At 48.1% G+C, this 22,015-nt stretch overlaps 1 protein-coding gene across 6 annotated transcripts in view; it reads left to right on the top strand.

The window, feature by feature from the left end:
* Window positions 1-22,015, top strand: part of MIA2 (MIA SH3 domain ER export factor 2) — a 702,601-nt gene that overhangs the window by 556,332 nt on the left and 124,254 nt on the right. For all 6 annotated transcript variants that reach the window (XM_086937351.1, XM_086937350.1, XM_086937349.1 and 3 more), the window contains exons 23-24: window positions 6,936-7,015; window positions 7,146-7,271. In XM_086937351.1, the coding sequence (XP_086793477.1) occupies window positions 6,936-7,015; window positions 7,146-7,271 (206 nt within the window). The remainder of the gene's footprint in view (window positions 1-6,935; window positions 7,016-7,145; window positions 7,272-22,015) is intronic.

The following is a 22,015-nucleotide window of genomic DNA, read 5'->3' as shown; positions in this document are numbered from 1 at the left end:
CCCAAGCTCTTCTGTTGGCGCCACCAGATTGGGGGGGACTGGCCTGTTCTAACCTGGTGGAGTACTATTGGGCAGCGCATCTTCGTTTTATAGTAGCATGGGGCGTAACTGAGAGCGAGAAGGGATGGTTACACATGGACAGAGCTGTGACTGGGCGCACCATCTGGGATGTGGCGTGGAAATCTAAGACGGGGCGTTTTCCGAGTGCATACTTGGCGGTGCCCACGAAAACGGTGCTGGAGATCTGGGACAAAATAGCTATACCTATACCCAGGGGCATCACGACCTTCCCCTCGCCACACACCCCAATTGAGGGGAATCTGAGCTTCCCTCCGGCCCATCGCACTAGGGCCTTCCATAAGTGGTCACAGGGCAACTGTAGAGTACTTACGTATTTATTTGATGGGGGCTCTCTCAAGACCTTCACCCACTAAAGGGAGGAATTCCAAGTACCGCCTGAGGCTGGGCTGCAATATGCTCAACTGAGGCATTGGGTGCTGGCAGATGACACATATCAGGCCGCCACGCGTGCTTTCACTCCGTTCGAGCTGCTAGCTCGCTCCTTTACTGAATCGAAGGGCCTGATCTCAAAAATCTATCAGATCCTACAGCACCCTCACACACCGCCCTCCCATCCGTACCAGCATCATTGGCACTCCATCTCAGACACAGACATCCCCTCGGCACAGTGGTGCCGTCTGTTGCGAGACATACCCAAAATATATCATAGCATACCACAACAGGAGAATGCATATAAAATAATGACCCAGTGGTACTACACGCCACAGCGTCTACACAAAATGTTCCCGGCCTCTTCCCCTGAGTGCTGGAGGTGTCGGTCTGCGACTGGAGAATTTCTACACATATGGTGGACCTGCTCTTCGCTGACCCTCTTCTGGAAGGAGGTCTTAAGCCACATCAGAGGGGGTACTGGGGTTTCCTCTGCCTGAAACCACTAGCACGCTACTACTGGGTGTCAAACCTGCTGGCCTGAAGGCTCTAACCCGTAGCGACTGGACATTGGCGCTTCAAATGCTAGGGGCAGCTAAGCAGCTCATTGCTTTATATTGGAAAAAGACTGAAGCGCCACCCATTGCTGCGTGGTTTGTGCGACTCTGGCATGTCATAACAATGGAACTTTTCACAGCTAGATTACAGGCTCGCGACACGCGCTTTAAGGCGGTGTGGCAACCCCTGGTGAAATATTTATGTGCAGTAGAACATGCGTGATACATGCCTCCCAAGCTCCGGGCGCTACGGCTAGTAGAAGACGCTGTGGTCCCCCGTGAACCGGGCAGGCTGCTACCATAGAAGCCCCAGTGCGTGAGGCCTAGAACAATGTAGATGCTACAAGATGGCCAGCTGACCGGCACGCTGCGCTGCCCCCTTCCCCTCCACCCTCTTCAATGCACTCTGCGCCCTCTTTCTTTTCTAGTCTTATCTCCCTACTTATTCCTACTGTCTACTCTGATCTGCTGTCATCCCTTTTGACTTTTGACACTCTGTTGAAGTTCGGAGCCCATTGATCTAATTTTTCTAACCTTTCTGGTTTACTGGTTATATTTGGTCCTAGGGACTGGGCTATTAATAGCGACTCAGTGGCGGGAGGGGCAGGCTGATTGGAAATTCTGCGCCCTTTGCTACCTTCAGGTCTGGAACAGGGACGAGGGAACTGCGACTGGACGCTCGCCTGGACGGCCGCCATCTTGAAGCGGGCCAAGGCTGAGCGGTCTAGTCTTTCTCCTCCCCTGTTCCTCATAAGTCGGGATGACGCGACCGCGCGACCTGACTGCTCCTGAGGCTTGAGCCGGGAGCTAGCTAACACATATCTCTGCTATACTGTGCTTTGCTGTTTTTATCGTGATCCGAGCGCTGCTGAATTTAAAAAACTGTTGCCTCGTGATTTTGTGCATTTTACTGAGACCTGAGCGCTGTCGCATTTTTAAACTGTTGCCTCTTGAGTTGGGTACTTTTTTAATAGCGACTCAGTGGCGGGAGGGGCAGGCTGATTGGAAATTCTGCGCCCTTTGCTACCTTCAGGTCTTGAACAGGGACGAGGGAACTGCGACTGGACACTCGCCTGGAAGGCCGCCATCTTGAAGCGGGCCAAGGCTGAGCGGTCTAGTCTTTCTCCTCCCCTGGTCCTCATAAATCGGGATGACGCGACCTTGCAACGGGCGCGCCGAAGGCGCGCCAAAGGCAAGCCCGTCCGCGCCGGTCCCGCGCCTAGCTCCAGAAACCCTGGTCGAGAGGACCCTCACAAAGTAAGTCGTTACACTTACGATCGTGGGACCCTTTAGGCTTTAGGGGGTGAAGATAGATTGCTAGGCTGTTCATGTTTGGACATGAGCTGTGACCTGCAGACTGTACCACAACGATGCCTGAGTTGTAATAGGGTCCTTCCTAAGTTCTTCTGGCAGGCCTCCAAGCTCTTCACTAATACAGATAGAGGGAAGGAGAAGGAAGAACAGGCCGTGATAAAATGTCTGCTGTTAAATGCTAGATCATTGGTCAAACATAGCATTGAACTCGCGGACCTAATACTTGAGACGAAAGCCAAGATAGCGTTCATAACTGAATCTTGGACTGATGCAGGATCTGGCCCAGACATTGTTAAAGCCACCCCCCCTGATTATAGGTGTTCGGTTCAGAACAGAGTGGGAAAAAGAGGTGGCGGACTGGCCATCATCTATCACAACTCAGTGAGAGGGAATTTTCAGCCAGCTGCTATAGATCTAGGAGAAGCACTGGCTTTTAATTTCAACTTGTCGGATCACCAAACCCTCAGAGGATGTCTACTTTACAGACCCCCAGGGGCCAAGGCCCCATTTCTAGCTGCTCTAGGCAGTCTGCTAGAAGAAGCAGTATGCGCCAAGACTTTTACAGTTTTAGGAGACTTTAACTTTCTTTTGGACGGCACACCTGACACGGATACGCGGGAACTTATGGAATTGCTGGAAGGGGTGGAGTTAAGGCAATTGGTGACTGGACCTACACACAAAGCGGGTCACACCCTAGACGGTGTTTTTTCAAACCATCCCAATCTAGTGGTGTCGGCTATATGCCCGGTTCCCTGGTCAGATCATGCCGCAGTGTATTTTAACATCACCCTGCCCCCCCCCCCCTCAGACTTAGCAAGGTGAGGAACCCAGCTAGGACAATTAGGAAATGGAAAACTTAGAAGGCACGGCCCTCAATGACCTATTAAGATCCTCGATGGCGCCCTTCCCAGGAGGCGTTGAGGAGGCAGCAACTGCATACACTAATTGGATGGATAATGCATGTACGCGATTGGTACCCCCAAAAACCTACGACTCCACCCGCTCAAGACCATCGGCCCCGTGGTTTTCAGAGGAGATCAGGGATCACAAAGTCTTTTGTAAGAAACTGGAAAGAAACTGGCGGAAAAATTACTGTGAGGAGGATAAAAAAATACTCAAATTGGAGCTGGCAGCTTATAAAGAGATGATTGGAAAGGCAAAACGTGCCTATTTTACTAAGCGCATCAAGGATGCAAGCAATTCCTCTAAAGAACTCTTCCATACAGTCTCCTTGCTGGCTGCTCCCAAACCGGTGGAGGTACCCCCTAGTCGGGATCTATGTGAGAATTTGGCCAAATTCTTTCAGGACAAGGTTGAGATGATTTTCTACTCCCTGGATGATCATGTAAAGATCATCCCCCCGGAGAACAAATTAGGGAACATAGAGCTCAATGGGCAAGAAAACAGGCTCACTAACTTTGACCCGATTTGCGAGGAAGATGTTAGGAGACGACTCCAGAAGCTAAAATCTGGCTCTCCCCGTGACCCCTGCCCAGTCACGATAGCAAAGTACGCTGCTTTTCCGATAGCCACTGTGCTCACCCCACTATTCAATAACATGTTGGAAAACGGGGAGTTTCCCTCCCGTTGGAAACAGGCATCTATCCTGCCCCTCTTAAAAAAAAAAAAAAAATTGGATGTGGCCGATCTGAACAACTATCGGCCCATTGCCAGACTTCTGTTGCCGGCCAAGATCATAGAGGGCATATTGAACACTCAGTTGAGCACTTTTTTGGGTGCGGGGCAACATCTCGATCCCTCACAGCACAGATTCCGGGCGGGGCACAGTACAGAATCGGCCCTAATCAAGTCGGCAGAAGATATTAGATCAGTGATGGATGCAGGAGGCAGAGCCACCCTGATCCTGCTGGATTTGTCCGCGGCCTTTGATACGGTCCACCACGAACTATTGGAGGATCGGTTGAGGGCCTGTGGGGTTCAGGGGAAAGCCCTTAAGATTCTACAGGCTTTCCTCTCCAACAGGAATCAGGTGGTGGCTCTGGGAGATTTCGAATCTGACCCGTTTGTGCTCCCCTGTGGGGTTCCTCAGGGCTCATCCTTGAGTCCGACCCTTTTTAACGTATATGTCTCTATGCTGGCCCCAGTCATCAGATCCTTCGGTTTTAATTTAACATCTTATGCGGACGACACGCAGATTGTGGTGTCGCTGCTACGGGGGGGAGTGGAAGGCACTGCCAACAGGTTCAAGGACTGAATGCGGGCGGTCAGTAGCTAGATGGCAGGGAACTGCCTTAAGCTGAACTCTTCAAAGACCGCAGTTCTGAAAATTTCTGGTCTCCAAGATGGTGGCCAGAGGAAATGGGTGCCCCCCCTCCCCAGTTGCTAAGGTGAAAAATCTAGGGATCCTGATGGACAAGACACTGTCCTTCAGGCCTCAAGTAAACGCCTTGTCCTCAGCAACCCATTATGTCCTGAAAACAGTACGCAAAGTTTTGCCCTTCCTCCCGGATGAGCACAGGAAGACAGTGGTGGCGGGACTAATAATGTCTCGGTTGGATTACTGTAACAGCCTGTTGCCTAATGCTCAACATGGGCTGCTTAACAAACTGCAAATCCTGCAGAATGCAGCAGCCCGCTTGATCACGGGTACACCCAAATTTTCCCCGGTCGCCCAGGATCTGGTGAAATTACATTGGCTACCGGTGCGCTAAAGAATTACATTTAAAGCTCTCTGCGTAGTTTTTAAGGCGCTCAAAGGAATAGGCCCTCACTGTATGACTCCAATGGTATAAACCAGCAAGAGCCCTCAGGTCAGCCGATCAGGGACTGATTGTGGTTCCTAGAGTCAGGAAAGCACGCTGGGGGTAGGAGTTTCTCCCTGGGAGCAGCAAAGGCCTGGAACGCCTTGCCAGTTAATGTCCTTCAGGAGGGCCCTGAAAACATGGCTTTTAAAACAGTAAAACTTTCGGCCCAAGTGTAGGGAGTGGTCAGTCAGCGCCAGGACACCGGCTGGTTACAGTGCGCTTTACAAATGTGAAAAATAAATAAAATAAATATCTCGGGCAGTGACTGCCCGGCATACATCGGGTAACGTATGACGCGGCTGGCCCGGTTGGGTTGTAGGCGAAACGCTGTGTACAATGTTGTTGAGTACGAGAACTTTCAATGTTATTTATTGCATCATGTCCTGACGTGGCCAGCCCTGAGCGGGTTGTAGGCTTAACGCTGTGTAACAGTCAGTTTCTTGCTTACTCCCTATTCCGGAGGTGAAATAAAAAAAGATTTGTATTTATCAATAAAGGACTAGCTTCGTTGTGTTTTTAGGGGGACTCAGTACGTGTGTATGAAAGTGATTTAAAAGCTATGCACTCGGGACACCGCAGCAGGACTACAGGTTCATGGAGCTCGCAGACCGATAATTTCGGTCCTCTCCCCCTGCCAGGTGACCCAGGAGGCTTTAACAGCAAATAGCAAGTTAAAGCGGAGGGAATCTCCCTCCATACACGTATAGCACCTTAGCGTGTGCGACACCTTTTTAACAACACATATCACTTTATATAATTTATAATTTATAGTTTTTTCACCCCCACACTCATTGGTCCTGAGGAAAGCCAGATGTAAATATAAAAGGCCTGGCTGAAACATGTAGACCACATAGGACGTGGGAGCTCATAATTCACTCCACTGCGTCCGACTGCCTTTTTATTCGCTAGCAGGGGCCCAGATATTAAAGTTACCTATATACCCTCGGGAACTGGGACCCACTGCATAGCTTTTAAATCACTTTCTTACACACCCCCCTCACAGCACACTCAGAGAAGTATACCAGCTCCTCAGTAATCTGGAGTCGAAGCACACCCGGGACACATTCGGTGTCACTGTGGTGGGCCCGATGATGAAGCATGCCACCAACTAAGTTGGTGGGTGAGGGCTTAACAACCAAACCAAGTGGTTTGCCGTCATACGTACGTACGTACTGAGTCCCCCTAAAAACACAACAAAGCTAGTCCTTTATTGATAAATACATATTAACCAGGGGATCCGGACTGGCTTACCCAGTCCTCTCTTTCCCTTTTGATTTGCTGATAAAAAAGATTTGACTTTAAAAAATATTGGCCGCCATCCTTGAATGGTGTGTACATCAGTAGATTCTATTCCTGACATGGCAGTTATAATAACTCAAACCATTGGGCAGCTAATTGCCCTATACCCCAAGTTCTTCTCTGTTGTTTCAGGAATTGTCCTTCTGTTTTATTCAAGAGAGACTCAGAATGCGTCTTCTCCAACATCTACTCTCAGACAGAATCAGAACTGCACAGATCAGAGCAGATTGCAGCAATTTGAGTTATTGGCTGTTCTTTGTAGTTCCCAGGAAACCAATCCTTGAACTATCTTCCTAAAGATGTATACTTGTCTTCTGGCAGATTCAGTAGCAGACTTTCCACTTTCTCTCATAAGTGGTATCAGTGCTTTTCAAAACATTTTAGTATCACAAATGTAGCATCATTATTTGTCATTAGACCACTAGGTGTCACTGCACATTCAAAAGCATAAATCATTTTGGCAGACTGTGAAAGTTGACTGTGTACTTAACATAATTAGGAGCTTTGCTGTTCATTATTTTGTGTAAACCATATCTTTTTAATTACACAGATTAACAGAATTGGAGTTTAAAGTAGAACTACTGGAGAAAGATCCCTATGCCCTTGATGTCCCCAGGATGTTTGGAAGAGGTACTGATTGTGATTATTAAGATATATTTTGCTTTATTTATTCTGTTTGAGATTGTCAATTCCTTACGGAGTTTTATTGTGTTTGCCTCTACTTCTACTTGGTTTTTTTTCTGTGGTGCTATAATTGCAGAGAACTCTCCCTATGGACCTTCCTCTCTGAACCGGCCCTCACCTGAGACTAGAGCCTTTCTTTCTCCTCCAACCTTACTGGAAGGCCCACTGAGGATTTCCCCGATGCTTCAAGGCGGAGAGCGGGGTATGTTTGCAAACAAGTTTATCTCTTGTGCATTGTAGCTCCCTTTATCGCTTAATAATGTGCCTTTCTCTGTAGTTTTCTGTTAAAAGGCACCAAATGGTTCGACAAGAAAATGATTTGGCTAGAGTGTGGTGCGGAGATAGAGGAGCTGGAATTTATTTTGAGAGTGCTATTTCCACACCCAAACCTGGCCTTTACGAGCTTTTCCCCTCGAAATGGGGACTAACTAGGTGGACACGGAGTTACGATGGGACTTTACCGTGGAGTTTTCCCTTTTTTCGGTTAAAAAAAGAATAAAACAATTTTGCGTCTGCTCAGAGCAGGTGGAATATGTGAGCAAGAGTGTCCTTTGGAGCAGGCTGGGCCTGTCCAGGGGAGTACTGTCCTCTCCCCTCAGACTGCTGCAAACGGTGGGCAGAGACTGGGCAATGCTGCTTCCTGCAGCCCCTGCTGTCTTTGACACAGGCTAGGCACCTCCCAGCCTTGAATTAATATCTCTGGAATTTCAGACCTGATAATAAAGGGCCCAAATGCCTTTGAAACTGAAGCTTATGGTATTTGACCTAGCGTTGTCGCTCTGTTGAAATACCCCAAGTTGCAATAAGGGCTTTCGAGGCATTTTTGTGGCAAAAGTACACGCTGTGTGTTTCTGCCCTGTTAAGTCTGATGCAGCTATTTATTTTTCATTGTTCACTTTCAGGTTCTGTTCGGTATTAATAATCTTTTGATGAAAGGGCGATCTACTAACAGAATTAGTGTAACTAACAACAAATCATCAAAGCGATATTCATGCCATCACCCCTTTAGCAAGAATTTGGCAAACATATGTCAAACTTGTTATGATAATATTTTTATATTTCTGTAAATAAACAGAGGCAGCCTCTAAGTGTGAGCACATTGATTAAGGCAAAAGGTTGAGATAGTGTTTGGCTAAGCTCACAGAAAGCCAGTGAAGATGTTTGACCCTTATTTACTCACTTGGAAGCCTAAACTGGCTGACTTGCCACATGTTTCTTCTTTATCCTCAATCAAGACTTAAAAGCAGCTGCACAAAGGCCTATATTTGTTCGCCCTAAGTTGGCAGGGTATGCCCAGACATGGGTCCCTTGCTCACTTAGCTACTGGATTCAAGCTAGCCTGGCTGATGAGGGCTGTTAGACCGAAACCAGTCCCAGGATGCTTGTTTCCGGTTCATCGAAGACATAGCTTGGCAGTTCGGGCTGGACTGTTCCCATCAGGCACAGGGTCAAGACTGATTTGCTTATAGCTGTGTTAGAACTGGGGTGGCTAAGTGAGTCTGTTATGGGTTGTTGACCATATATTGCTGACATGCTCCATAATAAGTATTTTAATCATTCAATCCGATAGAGACTTCTAGCTGCAGACTCTCTACCTTTGAATTTCCTAGGTGTCCGACTGGATCCAGAAACTTTTTCACAGGCAGTCAATCAATCAAAACATTTATAGAGCGCGCCACTCATCCGCGAGGGTCTCAAGGTGCTGAAGGGAGGGGAGGGGGGGGGGCTGCTACTGCTCGAAAAGCCAGGGTTTGAGGTGTTTTCTGAGTGTGAGATAGTCCTGGTTCATTCGTAGGTGTGCGGGGAGGGAGTTCCACGTTTTGGCTGCCAGGTAGGAGAACGATCTTCCTCCGGTGGTGGTTCTGCGGTCCGTGGGACAGTGGCGAGGGCGAGGCTGGCGGAGCGGAGTTGGCGGGTGGGAGTGTAGAACGAGAGGCGGTTGTTGAGGTATTCAGGGCCCATGTAGTGGAGCGCTTTGTGTGTGTGGGTGAGGAGCCAGTGCTGGCCTCTCAGGTGGGCGGATATGTGACTGTGGCGAGGGATGTCGAGGATGAGTCGTGCGGAGGCGTTCTGTATGCGTTGTAGTCGTTTGTGAAGTTTGGCAGTGGTTCCTGCGTATAAGGCGTTTCCGTAGTCCAGTCGGCTGGTGACGAGGGCCTGAGTGACAGTCTTTCTGGTTTCGATGGGGATCCACTTGAAGGTTTTCTAGAGCATGCGCAGGGTGTTGAAGCAGGAGGACGAGGCGGCGTTGACTTGCTTGGTCATCGTGAGGGAGGAGTACATGATAAATCCCAGGTTTCGTGCGTGGTCCGTGGGTGTCGGTGCGGTGCCCAGCGCCGTGGGCCAACAGGAGTCGTCCCAGGCGGATGGGGATTGTCCGAGGATGAGTACCTCCGTCTTGTCTGAGTTCAGCTTTAGGTGACTGTGCTTCATCCATTCTACAACGTCTTTGATTCCTTCCTGGAGGTTGGTTTTGGCGGTGACTGGGTACTTGGTGAGGGAGAGTATCAGCTGGGTGTCGTCGGCGTAGGAGATGATGTTGATGTTGTGTTTGCGTGCGATGGTGGTGAGGGGGCTCATGTAGATATTGAAGAGTGTTGGGCTGAGCGAGGAGCCTTGGGGTACGGCGCAGATTATTTCGGTGGCTGCTGAACGGAAGGAAGGGAGGGGGACTCTATGGGTTCTTTCGGAGAGAAACGAGGTGATCCAGTCCAGGGCTTTTCCTTGGATCCCAGTGTTGAAGAGGCGGGTTGTTAGGGTGCGATGGCATACGGTATCAAAGGCTGCCGAGAGTCTAGGAGAATGAGGGCGGCTGTTTCTCTGTTGTCCATCAAGATCCTGATGTCATCGGTGGCTGCGATGAGGGCAATCTCGGTACTGTGGTTTGGCCGAAATCCGGACTGGGAAGGGTCGAGTGTGTTAGCCTCGAGGAAAGCGGTCAGCTGTTTATTGATGGTCTTCTCGATGACTTTAGCCAGGAAGGGGAGAAGAGAGATAGGGCGGAAGTTCTTGAGGTCTTTGAGGTCCGCTGTGGGTTTTTCAGAAGGGCGTTGATCTCTGCGTGCTTCTGGTTCTTGGACAAGGTGGCTGACGCGAAGGAGATGTTAATGACGTTCCGGAGGTGGGGTGCAATGATGGTGTCGGCTTTGTTGAAGATATGATGGGGGCATGGGTCAGAGGGGGAGCCGATGTGGATGGAGTTCATGACGTTGGTGGTGTCTTCAGTGTTGATGGGGGTCCAGGCGCTGAGGGTGGTAGTGAGGGTCTCTGGTTCTGTGACTGGAGGCGGAGTCTGGGGTCCGAAGCTGTCGTGTATATCTGTGATCTTTCGGTGGAAGAACGTGGCGAGGGAGTTGCAGAGTTCTTGTGACGGTGTGATGTCGTTGTTGCTGGCGCTGGGGTTGGAGAGCTCTTTGTCGATGTTGAAGAGTTCCTTGCTGTTGGGGGAGTTGTCTAGTCGCTCTTTGAATGATGTCCTTGTGGTGGTGCGGATCAGCTGGTGGTGTTCGCGGGTGGCGTTCTTGAGGGCTGTCATGTTTTCTGTAGTTCGTTCATGGAGCCAGGTTTTTTTCGAGTGTTCGGCATAATTTCTTTGAGTCTTTGAGGGCGTCTGTGAACGATGGGATTTTCCTGTTGCCAGTCTTGCCTGGTTGGTTCTTCAGTGGAGCGAGGTCGTCTGCGCAGTTGGTGATCCATTGTGTGAGGTTGTGGGCTGCGTCGTTGGTGTCGGATGGCGGGTTCTGGCAGAGCGATGAGAAGAGTTGGTCTGTGGTGATTTTGGTCCAGCATCTTCGGGGAATTTGTTGCCTGCAGTGGTAGTATGTGATCTTTTTGAAGGTGAAGTGGATGCATCTGTGGTCGGTCCAGTGTGGTTCGGTGGAGTGGCTGAAGGAGATGTGGTTGCTGGTGAAGAAGATGGGGTCGAGCGTGTGTCCAGCGAGGTTGGTGGGGGTGTTCACCAGTTGTGTGAGTCCGAGGTTGGCAAGGTTGTCGAGCAGGGTAGTGATGTTGTTGTCGTTGTTTTTCTCCAGGTGGAAGTTCAGGTACCCTAGAGTACCCCTGCGCGCCTTCGGGTGGCTTTGTTCGGTATCCCGCAATGTCGTCATTGGCACCGCAAGTCATGTTGTGGTCACCTATGTAGGCACCACTTACGTACATGAACATTATTTCTTTTTTTCCCACATCAATTAGCACTGATCCAGAGAAGACCTACCCCTCTACCTCTTTTTGATGGACTTTTTTTCTGCATTTTGTCGAATATTTTTTCTTGAGTGTCGAGAATGTCATCTAGGAAGTTAGAGTTCAACTGTGTGTTGCCTGTCACCACACCATGTCGGTTACCAACTCGCACCTTGTGTGCTTATGGTGTCTCGAGCGCGACCAAGACTTAAAGTCGTGCTCGGACTGCTGGATCATGGCGCGGAAAGCTTGGAGGGAGCAGTCCCTAAAGTTGCTTTCGGCCCAGCAGTTTGCACTGTCTAGTGCGTTTCCTACGAGGTCTCTGTCCTGATCGAGAAAAAGGTCGCTGGGCCGCTCCAGGAGCCACAAGTCGTCCTAGTCACCCTCAAAGTACTCAGGACTCGTGGGGAAGAGGCACAAGAAGAAGTCTAAACAGACTTGACTTCACCTCGTCTGATGAGTGGAGAACTTCGATGTTCCAGGCATAGTTCTGCAGAGCCGTTGCCAGGTCCAACTCCACGCCTCCCCTGTTTTTGTGAGCCGGTGCGACGCTTGCGTATCTAATCTAAAGTAGGGAATCTGCGGCTAGAAGTCTTGATCAAATGGACAATTTACTTATCTTCTGTACTGTTTATCTGTTAAAGACTATAGCCGCAGATTCCTTACTGACCCACCCATGCACTCTGCTCTGCGAATAGATTTGTAGGAACAGGGCTTTCCCCTTTTAGGGCCCTAGTTTTCCACACCAGTGGTCCGTGTTCTTCGTTACTTTGGTTTCCTGGTGTGGAAATACGCAAAAAGTAACTGATGTCAGCATGCTGGGGTGGTGCCTATATAAGCACTGTGGACGACATCGTGCACCTACCAGCATGCAGGGGTATTTCTTCCGAAAATCTTCCTGATCCAGACTGATGCCTGGGGATAATTGTAAGGTAAGGAATCTGCAGCTAGATAGTCGCTACTAGATAAGGCGTTTCTGAATGTAAGTAACTTGTCCAGTAAACAGTGCTGTACCTAAGCACTGAAAACCATAGAGAAGCCAAGTTATGTTATGTTATGCTGTTTTATATAGCGCACAGCTGCCCCAGCAAAGGGGCATCCCAGCACTGATAGCAGAAAACTGCAGAACTATTGACAACAGAAGCTGCCTACAGTGGAGGAAAGAGGTGAGTTTTGATCGCCTTATGGAATACCAAGTAGTTTTTCATGCTGGGGAGCACATTCCAAAGTTTGGCTGTCAATACACAGAAGGAACGTCCACCAGCACGAACCCTCATCACCCGCGGAACAACCGCCAGATGCTGGCCCAAAGACCGGAGTTGGCGGAAGGGGATGGGGATGTAGAATATAAGCAGATTGGCTAAGATGTCTGGAGAGGAGAGATTCCTAATTTTGAAAGACATGCAAAGAATCTTAAACTTCATGCGTTTAGTCACAGGCAGCCAATGTAGCCGACGAATAGCACTAGAGGTAGGGCATGTCCTGGGCAGACCCAATAAGGTTCTAGCTGCAGCCTTTTGGACCCTTTGCAGTCTTGCAATTTCTGCCTTGTTGGCTCCCAAATAGAGCGAATTGGCATATTCCAGTCTAGACAGAATGGAATCCTGGACAATAACCTGCCTAATAGACAGGTCAAAAAACTCTAGCACCAGTTAGAGCCCCTTTAGAATGCCAAAGCATGTTCCTGCTACTTTTTAGGTCTCGCCTGGAATAAGCATCCGAAGGATGCGTCCAGGCGGAGACTTATAGCTGCCTGTCTCGGGGGAATGAGGGACAAGAGGGTGTTACGAGCTTGAAAGACGGATATGGGTGCGCGAACGCGCATGTTCCGTCCCGCGCCGTGTACTTCCCTCCCATACTCCCAGCAAGTCAGCCTAACGCGCATGCATGCACACAGACACACACACGTGCGCACACGCACTTACTTACACACACACACAGACACACACACGTAGGCACCCAGACGCAGGCAGACACATACAGGCAATCCCCTCCCCTCTCTTACCTAACCGGGCTTCGCGCGCAGATTTAACATCGTGGACGCGCATGCCCAGCCTCCCGGCGCCGTGCACATCTCCTGTCTGTCCCACATTCACACAGCGCCTCTCTCAATCACGCACGCAGCCCCCCCCCTGAACACACATACAGACACGCACATACACACACCCGCCCCCCCCCCCCTACAACTAAGCCCCACTCACCCATCGACGTCCTCAGTAGCCCCTCCTGACTTCTGCAGCCACCGCGCGACAGCCGTGACGCTCCCGAACTTCCGGTTTCGGGACGTGCACGCTCACGGCTTGTTTATTTCTTCTTTTCCTTCCACGCTGCTATAATGGAGTAGTCCGTCGTTTGTCTCTACCGGCGTTAGTGTCTCTCGCACTGATGGCTGATGTTGCAGAAAATGCGCCTGGCGGTGGGTGACTTGTTTCTTTGAACACCACTCCTCCTTCCCTCACAGCGGTAATTTACTGGAAGATTGTAAGTCTGTTCGCAGGAGGGTAACGGTGAAGCCGCTTTTATACTACAGAGAGGGGCTAACTTCAGCACAGCATGCAGCTTCTACTTTTCTGGTACGTTCATCTCAATAAGTCAGACCAACTACGGAAGCGCTCTTTCAAAATGTTAAACTTTATTTTTAATTCCTGTCCTCACTCAATGTATTTTAATTTTTAAAGCGCTTAGAAACGGCAGGACTGCACGAAGCGCTATTAGTATTTCTCTACAGGGCTTCGCAGCACACAACGCGTATTGGGATAGCACACAAGGAGGTCGGGGTCCCTGCAGCTCACACTGCCTCTACAGGGCTTCAAAGCGCACACACACCATCTATAGGGCTGGCACACTAGGAGATCAGGGTATGTGCGCAGACTGCACAGGAGTTGGTGGCACACATGCAAGGATCGGGGTACGCATGTCCTACCTTGGGAAGAAGCGGGGTGTCCAAGACCAGGGAGCAGCCCCCGCTCGTTCCATGAGCAGCAGCCCGGTCTGACTATAAACACTCCCGCAGCTCCTGCGCGGACACCCAGCACCTGTCCCTGCCTGGCAGCCTGTCCGGAGGGGGTGGGTGTGGACAGGACCGAGGAGAGGGGAACAATAGGAGGGCCGATCCGAGAGCCCCCATTCCTCAGATATTACATTCGCACCCTGCACCCTAACACCATCAGCAGGGTGTCGAGGGCCTTGGTGACAGGGCATTGACTCCAGCAATGACCTGTGCTCAGTCCCATGTTCCTAGAACCAGTTGAGGGTTGGGTTTTTATTTGTGCTTTTTATCGAATGTGAATATCCTCACATTCTTGGTGGGAATGGTACTTAAATACGTTTACTTTCTCATTCTGGCATTCAACAACTAAGAGTGCCTATTGAAAGCTATTCTGAATGCAAGTAGAGAGTATACTTCACCCAATACTTCACCCAATGCAATAGGTCTGGCATTTGCGAGATTTTGAGCTATTGGCATTGTAAATGATAATGCCAGTTATTTATATGTTCGTTTTCAAAACAGATAAAAAAGGCATTGTCATTAACAATGCCAATAGCTTAAACTTTCCCGAATGCGAGACCTATTGCATTGCAAATGCTTGTTTTGTTTGCGTCTGAAAGCTAAGGGCGGAGTCCAACCACACCCCCAGATTTTTTAGCACCTTTTTAAGGACAGGTGCACAGCCCAACTTGGAAGGCCACCAGTGCTCGCTCCACAACCCGGTGTCTCTCCCAATCAGCAGCAGTACCTCGGACTTCTTGGCGTTAAGCTGGAGACAGTTGGCAGTCATCCACTCCTAGATGATCTCCAGATCTCTCTGAAACTTGCATGCGTCCTGCCCGGAGCCATCCGAGAATGCCACTACCAACTGTGTGTCGTCCGCATTTGACACAGCTGTGAGCCCTCTGCTTTTTGCCACTACTGCCAACGGTTAAACATATAAATTGAACAGTGTTTGGCTCAAGGCTGAGCCCTGCAGTACCCCATATTTGATGGTATGGATTTCGTAAGTGACATTGGTAACCAGTTCACATTGTTTTATTAGAACCAAACTATAACCAATTAGAAACCAGACCCGGGAGCACTCTTCCCCCTGCAGAGCCACTACACCTCAGATTTCTAGCCGCATGTTGTGTGTGATGGAGTCTCCTTAAGCTCTGCTCAGTCTAAGTGCTTTTTATCAACTTATGACCCTTTCCTTCTCTTAAAAGTGATATTTTGACCTTCAGGCAACTCAAAGGTAACAACATTTTGGTTCTTTTTCCATGTTAGCACCATGTCAGAGGATCTACGAAAGGGCTTTTCAAGCCTTTAAATCTTATGTCATAGATACCAAGAATATTTTCTGAGGATCCCCATAAAGAACTCCTTTACATCTTACACCCTCACCATAAACCAAAGGAGTGTAAGCATTGCAGAACTGTTTCGGCTAAGAAAATTTATCAGTTGAGCCATGTTGCTTCAAATCATTTTGTCCATAGCTTGACGGGGAGATCATCGATACACATCTCGCCCAACTTGCTGGTGACAACCACAGCGTCGGTAACTCCAAAAAGGACGAGTACTGCGACATCTTCCTTGTCCGTGAAGATCCTAACGACAATGTTGATGACATTACCGTCAACAGGAACCTTCACTTCGACATCGACCATACCTACTGCTCTCATACCTACGAAGAGGTCAGTTTTTTCCTTGACATCGACAAGCCCATCGACGACCCATTATGAAACAGTTCTAATATCGAAAGAAGGAATTCCTGTGGCTTTACAACCTGATCCAAGCAAAGTGTCTCCTTTACCCTATGTACGTCTCCTTGAGATGGAAGAGTCAGGGTGTCTCCTCTTCCCCTTGTGTGTCTCCTTGAAATGGAAAAGTCAGGGGATGAGGGGCCATTTGGGCCAGCCTGTACTCCCAATCAGTTAAGTGTCAAATGCCAAGGTACTGAGGACGTTGACCATGGTAAGAACACTTCTACATATTTGAAAGGGGATTTTTCTTTTCAAGACCGAGAACAATCTGCTGCTCATTGCTATGACTCTTTTCGGGAACATTATCCATATGATGAGCAGTATGAGGAACAGCATAGCTCATATGAAGACACTATTTCAGTACCTATATGCATCACTGGTAACTGATTTATGCCAAATGTTGAGCCACTATTGCAGGAGCTTCCCTGAAGAAAATGCTCCAGTACAGTCTACTTCAGGGCATTCTGAAACTGCAGGTGCAGTTTCTCTTCCATATAAAAGTCCTTTGGGCCCGCAAACAAGGCAAAACGAGTTTTACCTCCCATCACAATAAGAGATGACTATATTGAGTGATATGGAGTAACTGCTGGAAGAAGGTGAATTGGATGGTTATAAAGCTTTTTTGTAGTTTACTTTGCCTGCACCATCACCTACTAACTCTCTTCCAGGTGACATAGTAGCTAAGGATTTTGACTTACCTTTATCAGCGAAACGACTTTAAAGATTCAGCTCAAAAATCGATTCTCTTAATTCCCATTGTACAATACGTTTGAGAGGAAGGATTGAAGCTTATGAAGACCCCTGCCATGGTGGCAGCAGTTGTTCTTCGGCTGGATAAAAAAAGTATAAGACACTGGAAAAATTCACCTACATGTCTTATAGGTCATCCACACATGATCGCTGTTGTCAGGCAGTCCAGAAACCCTTCTGTCCCATGTTCAGCTCCTCCTGAAAAGGAGGGTAGATGGCTAGGTAATATTGGTAAGTGCTTTTCAGCTATGGCGGCAACTTCTATCAGGGCATCCAATGTGCTAGGCATCTTAGGATGATATGACAGACAAATGTGGACCGACATATAGGCCCTCCTAGAATTTTTGATGGAGGATAAGAGGAAAGAAGTTAAAGAAATTATTCAAGAAGTTGAGAGAGCTTCCTCTAAAATTATTGAAACAGCGATGAATCTCTCCTCAACAGCTTTTCGACAAATGGCGGGTGCAGCAGCCCTACACCATCACGGTTTACTGAAAGCCACAGCCTTTCGGCGAGAAGTATAGGCAAATATAATAGATTTGCCCTTTGTTAGGGAGAATCTGTTTGGGAAACATGTTGATGACACCCTTCATTCCATCAAGACGAAAATGGCACATTATCTGGGTACATTTTAATAATGTTCTTTTCAACCCTTTCGAGGAGGCAGATTAAGAGGCCAATTTACGTCCGAGCATCTTACAAACAGTATAGATAGAAGCCCTACTCCCAACAGGGTTATTGTCCTCAATATGCAACACAACAGTAATGCAGGGTCACTTCAGCCTCTTTATATTCAAGACAACCTGCACGTAGACATCCGGCTGGGGGGAAACTCCAATGCTCCTATAGGCATCAGTGACAAATTGCAGGCACTAGCTGCCTCATTCTGTCATCAAAGGCATCGAGGAAAACATCTTTACAACTTTTATGATCAGTGGAAGAGCATCTGTTAAGACAAATGGGTGTTCGACGTGATACAACAGGGCCACAACCTGGAATTTGGTAAAAAGTGTCCCAGTCAACCTCCTCGCAAGAGGTCTAATCGTCATCTGTCTCTGCTGAAGGTGAAAATGTATTTGCTTATCTCCAAGGATGCGATAGAAGAAATTCTGTCGATACATTGCAACAAAGTCTTCTATTCCAACTTCTTTCTCTTCAAAAAGAAGTCGGGAAAATGGTGATGGATGTGAGGCTGTTGAACAAATGCTTAAAGAAGCAACCTTTCGGAATGACATCTTTACATCTATTCAATACCGGGATTATATGACATTTTTAGATCTCCTAGATGCATATTTTCATATCACCATATATGTGAAACATCGGAAGCTTGAAGGGGGCAGGGTGCGATTACTAATTCAAACTGCTTCCATTTGGACTCTGTTCGGCTCCCAGAGCTTCCACAAAACGCATGGCCTCTGTGGCAGCTCTCTTGAGACTAATCGGTCGTCAGGTGTTCCCATACCTGGACGACTGGCTTATCAATGGGCCTCACATGGCCATCAGCAAGAAGAGCTACATGCGCTTATCTCCGGCTATTCACTTATTTTCGTACGTTCAAGGTAATGTTGGGAATGATGTCACCTTGTATTTTTTTAGTCCCAAATTGCCATCTGCGCATGAGACCCTTACAAGAGCAATTGGATGCACAATAGGTTCAAGCCCAGGGAAATTTCAAAGACCCAACCACAAATCCCACAGTTGTGAAATTAGCAATGGCTTGGTGGGGAAAAATATGAAACATCTCTTAGGGCCTACCTTTCATTCCTGTGCAGACCCATATCGTAATGACAGCAACATTTCTCTAAAGCGTTGGGGAGCTCACCTGCAGGACCTAGAAATTCATGGAAAATGGCTGTCGGGCGTGGTCTGGCCACGCAGGAAGATGGCTGCCTGAGGTGAGAGCTCCGCTGAGGGACGGACCCCCAACGAGCCTCCCTTGCCTACCTGTCTGCCGGGATCCTGCTTTTGGAGCTCCACTGCCAGCAGACGTTGCCAGGAATGCAGCGACGTTTTTCTTGTGCTGCTGCAGCGCTGGTTTCCTTAGTTCTTGGCGGCATGAAGACGTGACTGTCTGCACCGTCATCTATACCGGGACCTCCGCGGTTATGACGCCGCACTTCCTGTCAGGGTAAGCCGCGCCTCCATCAACTCCAGGGCCGGGCTTTCTCTCGCCTTAGGCCGCACCCCCTCAGCAGGCGAGGCCGCGCTCCTGCAATCAGACAGACGCTGGGACTTAACATTATGTGTATTCTTAACACACGGCGCCCTCTCCCAATACATTTATGAGGGGATTTCTCTACATACTGAACTGCAGCACTATAAAGAATGATTTTTCACGGCGCCTTTTGCATTTTTCAATGACTCTTAAGTATTTTCCATAGTGCCACAAACAATTGCCTTGCATTTCTTCAAAGTAGAGTCACATGCTTTATGTTGGCCCCAAGTGACAGTTGGTGACAATTTTCTTTATTACATTCGGTCACCTCATTTTGTTGCTCTGCATGTCTTTGCCTTTTCACCATCAGCTCAATCACTGCACTTCTGCTGTGTGGTCCAATTTATTACTTTGGTATAGCTGGTCTGCTGCTGTTTTCACTTATTATACCCGCATGCCTTCTTGAGGAGACAGTTTTGGCGCGCGACATTTGTTACTTCAATTTTACACTGATCTGGTGAAACAATACTTGCTGTTTGGAGACACCATTGTGCAGTTCTCTATTTTTAAGCACTATCTACTTGTCCTTTCCTTGCTGCATATGTATTGTTGCCTCTTGGGTGCTTGGCACGTCATTGGTCTCATCATTGCCTCTTACTCGACTATCCCATCTATTCGCACATAGCTAAGCTCTCGCAACTACATTTATGTTCATCCAAACAAGGTACAATGACCAAAGTTCAAAAGAAGCGCAGAAGCAGGTTCTTTGATGTAAATCTTCTTGTCACAGCAAGACGTTTAATTTTCTCCAGACTTGAGAATAACAAATACGCCGACACGTGTTTCGTCGTGTACGGTTGAGTCACACGACTCTTCAGGGCTTCCACTCCAAATCCAGTGTGTGGAAGGAGTAAGTCTGGACCTCTGAAGGCTCAGTATCAAGCTTAGGTTGCTATGGTGTAAAGGCGGAAAGCCGGGAGGGGATTCTTAATGGCGCCAAAAAAGGAAAGGAAACGGGTACGTGTCCTCAGCAGTGGTGTGCCGCTGCTGGCAATCCCTCCTCCGTTATTTCCCGGCGGTCGTCTCTCGTGTACTTTCCTTTTTTGGCGCCATTAAGAATCCCCTCCCGGCTTTCCGCCTTTACACCATAGCAACCTAAGCTTGATACTGAGCCTTCAGAGGTCCAGACTTACTCCTTCCACACACTGGATTTGGAGTGGAAGCCCTGAAGAGTCGTGTGACTCAACCGTACACGACGAAACACGTGTCGGCGTATTTGTTATTCTCAAGTCTGGAGAAAATTAAACGTCTTGCTGTGACAAGAAGATTTACATCAAAGAACCTGCTTCTGCGCTTCTTTTGAACTTTGGTCATTGTACCTTGTTTGGATGAACATAAATGTAGTTGCGAGAGCTTAGCTATGTACAAATGTTTTGTCTTTTGACTTGTTTGGACGGTTAAGGGTGTTTTGCCGTCTGCTCTTTACGCACTACATGAACGACTATCTTGCTTCTCACACACTTTGTAACGTTCTAACCCAGGTAGCGCGCCCATCTAGTCCTATTTTTCTAAAAAACCCCTTTGTCACGAGAATCCCATCTATTCGCTACTGTAGACCGCCTATACAACGGTACGCTGAGATGTCTGCTGCCAGGAATGGATGGTCGTGGATCTAAGCAACCACTTTTTACCGAAGTAGTGAAACAACCTTCCGCTTCGCCACCTAAAGGTAATGGTTCTGCGTCGCCTCCTTCATCGCAAACTGCGTCACCTCAGAGTGACAAGTCTTTATCTAGCACCATGCAACGCATTTTACAAGAACTTTCTGGAGTTAATCGTCGACTGGAGGGTCTAGATGTTACCATGTCATCATTAGCTGCGGAGACTAAGTCAATTAGGGTTGAACCCACTACTTTTCATACAAGGATTGACGACATTGAATCTTAAATAGTGGCTATGGAAAGTTGATTGGATTCTGCTCAAAGTTCGGACCAAGATCTCCTTTTTCTACACAGCAAGATCATCGATTTGGAAGATCGCAGTCGTAGAGACAATGTCCGTTTTTTCGGCTTTCTAGAAAATGTTGAAAAGCATGACATGAAGAACTTTCTATGTGTCACTCTTCCCACTTTGACTGGAATTTCCTTTACTCCCCCTCTTGAATTTCAACGGGCTCACAGACTGGGTCCACCTCGCTCTGATGGCTCTGCAAGACCCCGACCAATTATAGCCTGTTTTATTCATCATGAACAAGTCCGTCAAATCTTATCACTGGCTCGCTCACGAGGCTCCTTTCTGTTTCAAGGTCATACCATTCACATGGCTGCAGACTTCTCTAAGGAAATGAATGAACGGAGGAAGGCGTTTCTCTCTTTGCGGCCCCAACTGTGCCAAATGGACATCAAATATGGGTTATTTGAGCCCGCGCGCTTTCGTATTACTAGGAATGGAAATTCTAAATACTTTTATGATCCTGCGCTTCTTCAGCAGTTCTTGGACGATCTCAGGTCCGAAGATATGGAGACTCAATCTTCCTCCCAGGCGCCCCCTTCTCAATCCAAGACTTCAGTTACAAATGTGTCAACATCTTCTTTGAACGATTGTACTGACTCCAGACAACGTGGCAGGGATCTCACCCGTTTGCCTCGCTCCCAGGAGGATAGAGACTCAGCTCTGCGTTCCGTCTCCTCTCTCACTAACACACAGAAGAGAGACCAATCTAGATCGCCTCTCAAGAAGCCCCCTGATGCTGACTGACTTACACTTTCTCTGTTCTACTGTTTTCTTATTTCACACATTGGTAGCAATTTCTATTGTTGGTCATGTTTTTGCTACTTGATTCGTCAGTCAAGAATCTACATTACTATATAATGCGGTCTCCTCTACTGCATGATTTCCATAATGTTTTTCACCTCATTATTATTCTATATTCTCTATTTGACTACTGTTCTCAGTTTTCAAGTTCTTTCTTTAAATTTTAGGAACTGTTTCTACATATTGTATGAGTATTGCCTTCTCTATGGGGGATTGTTCTTCCTCTGTTCTTCCCTTTTCTTTCTTTGGCCCTTGTTTTGTTGTCCTGTTTATCAATCTACGTTTCATTCATTCCTTAGCTGTTCAGTTCC

This window comes from Lissotriton vulgaris, chromosome 9 (genome assembly GCF_964263255.1).
Source record: "Lissotriton vulgaris chromosome 9, aLisVul1.2, whole genome shotgun sequence".
Taxonomy (NCBI): domain Eukaryota; kingdom Metazoa; phylum Chordata; class Amphibia; order Caudata; family Salamandridae; genus Lissotriton; species Lissotriton vulgaris.
This window is presented reverse-complemented; position numbering and strand designations above follow the sequence as displayed.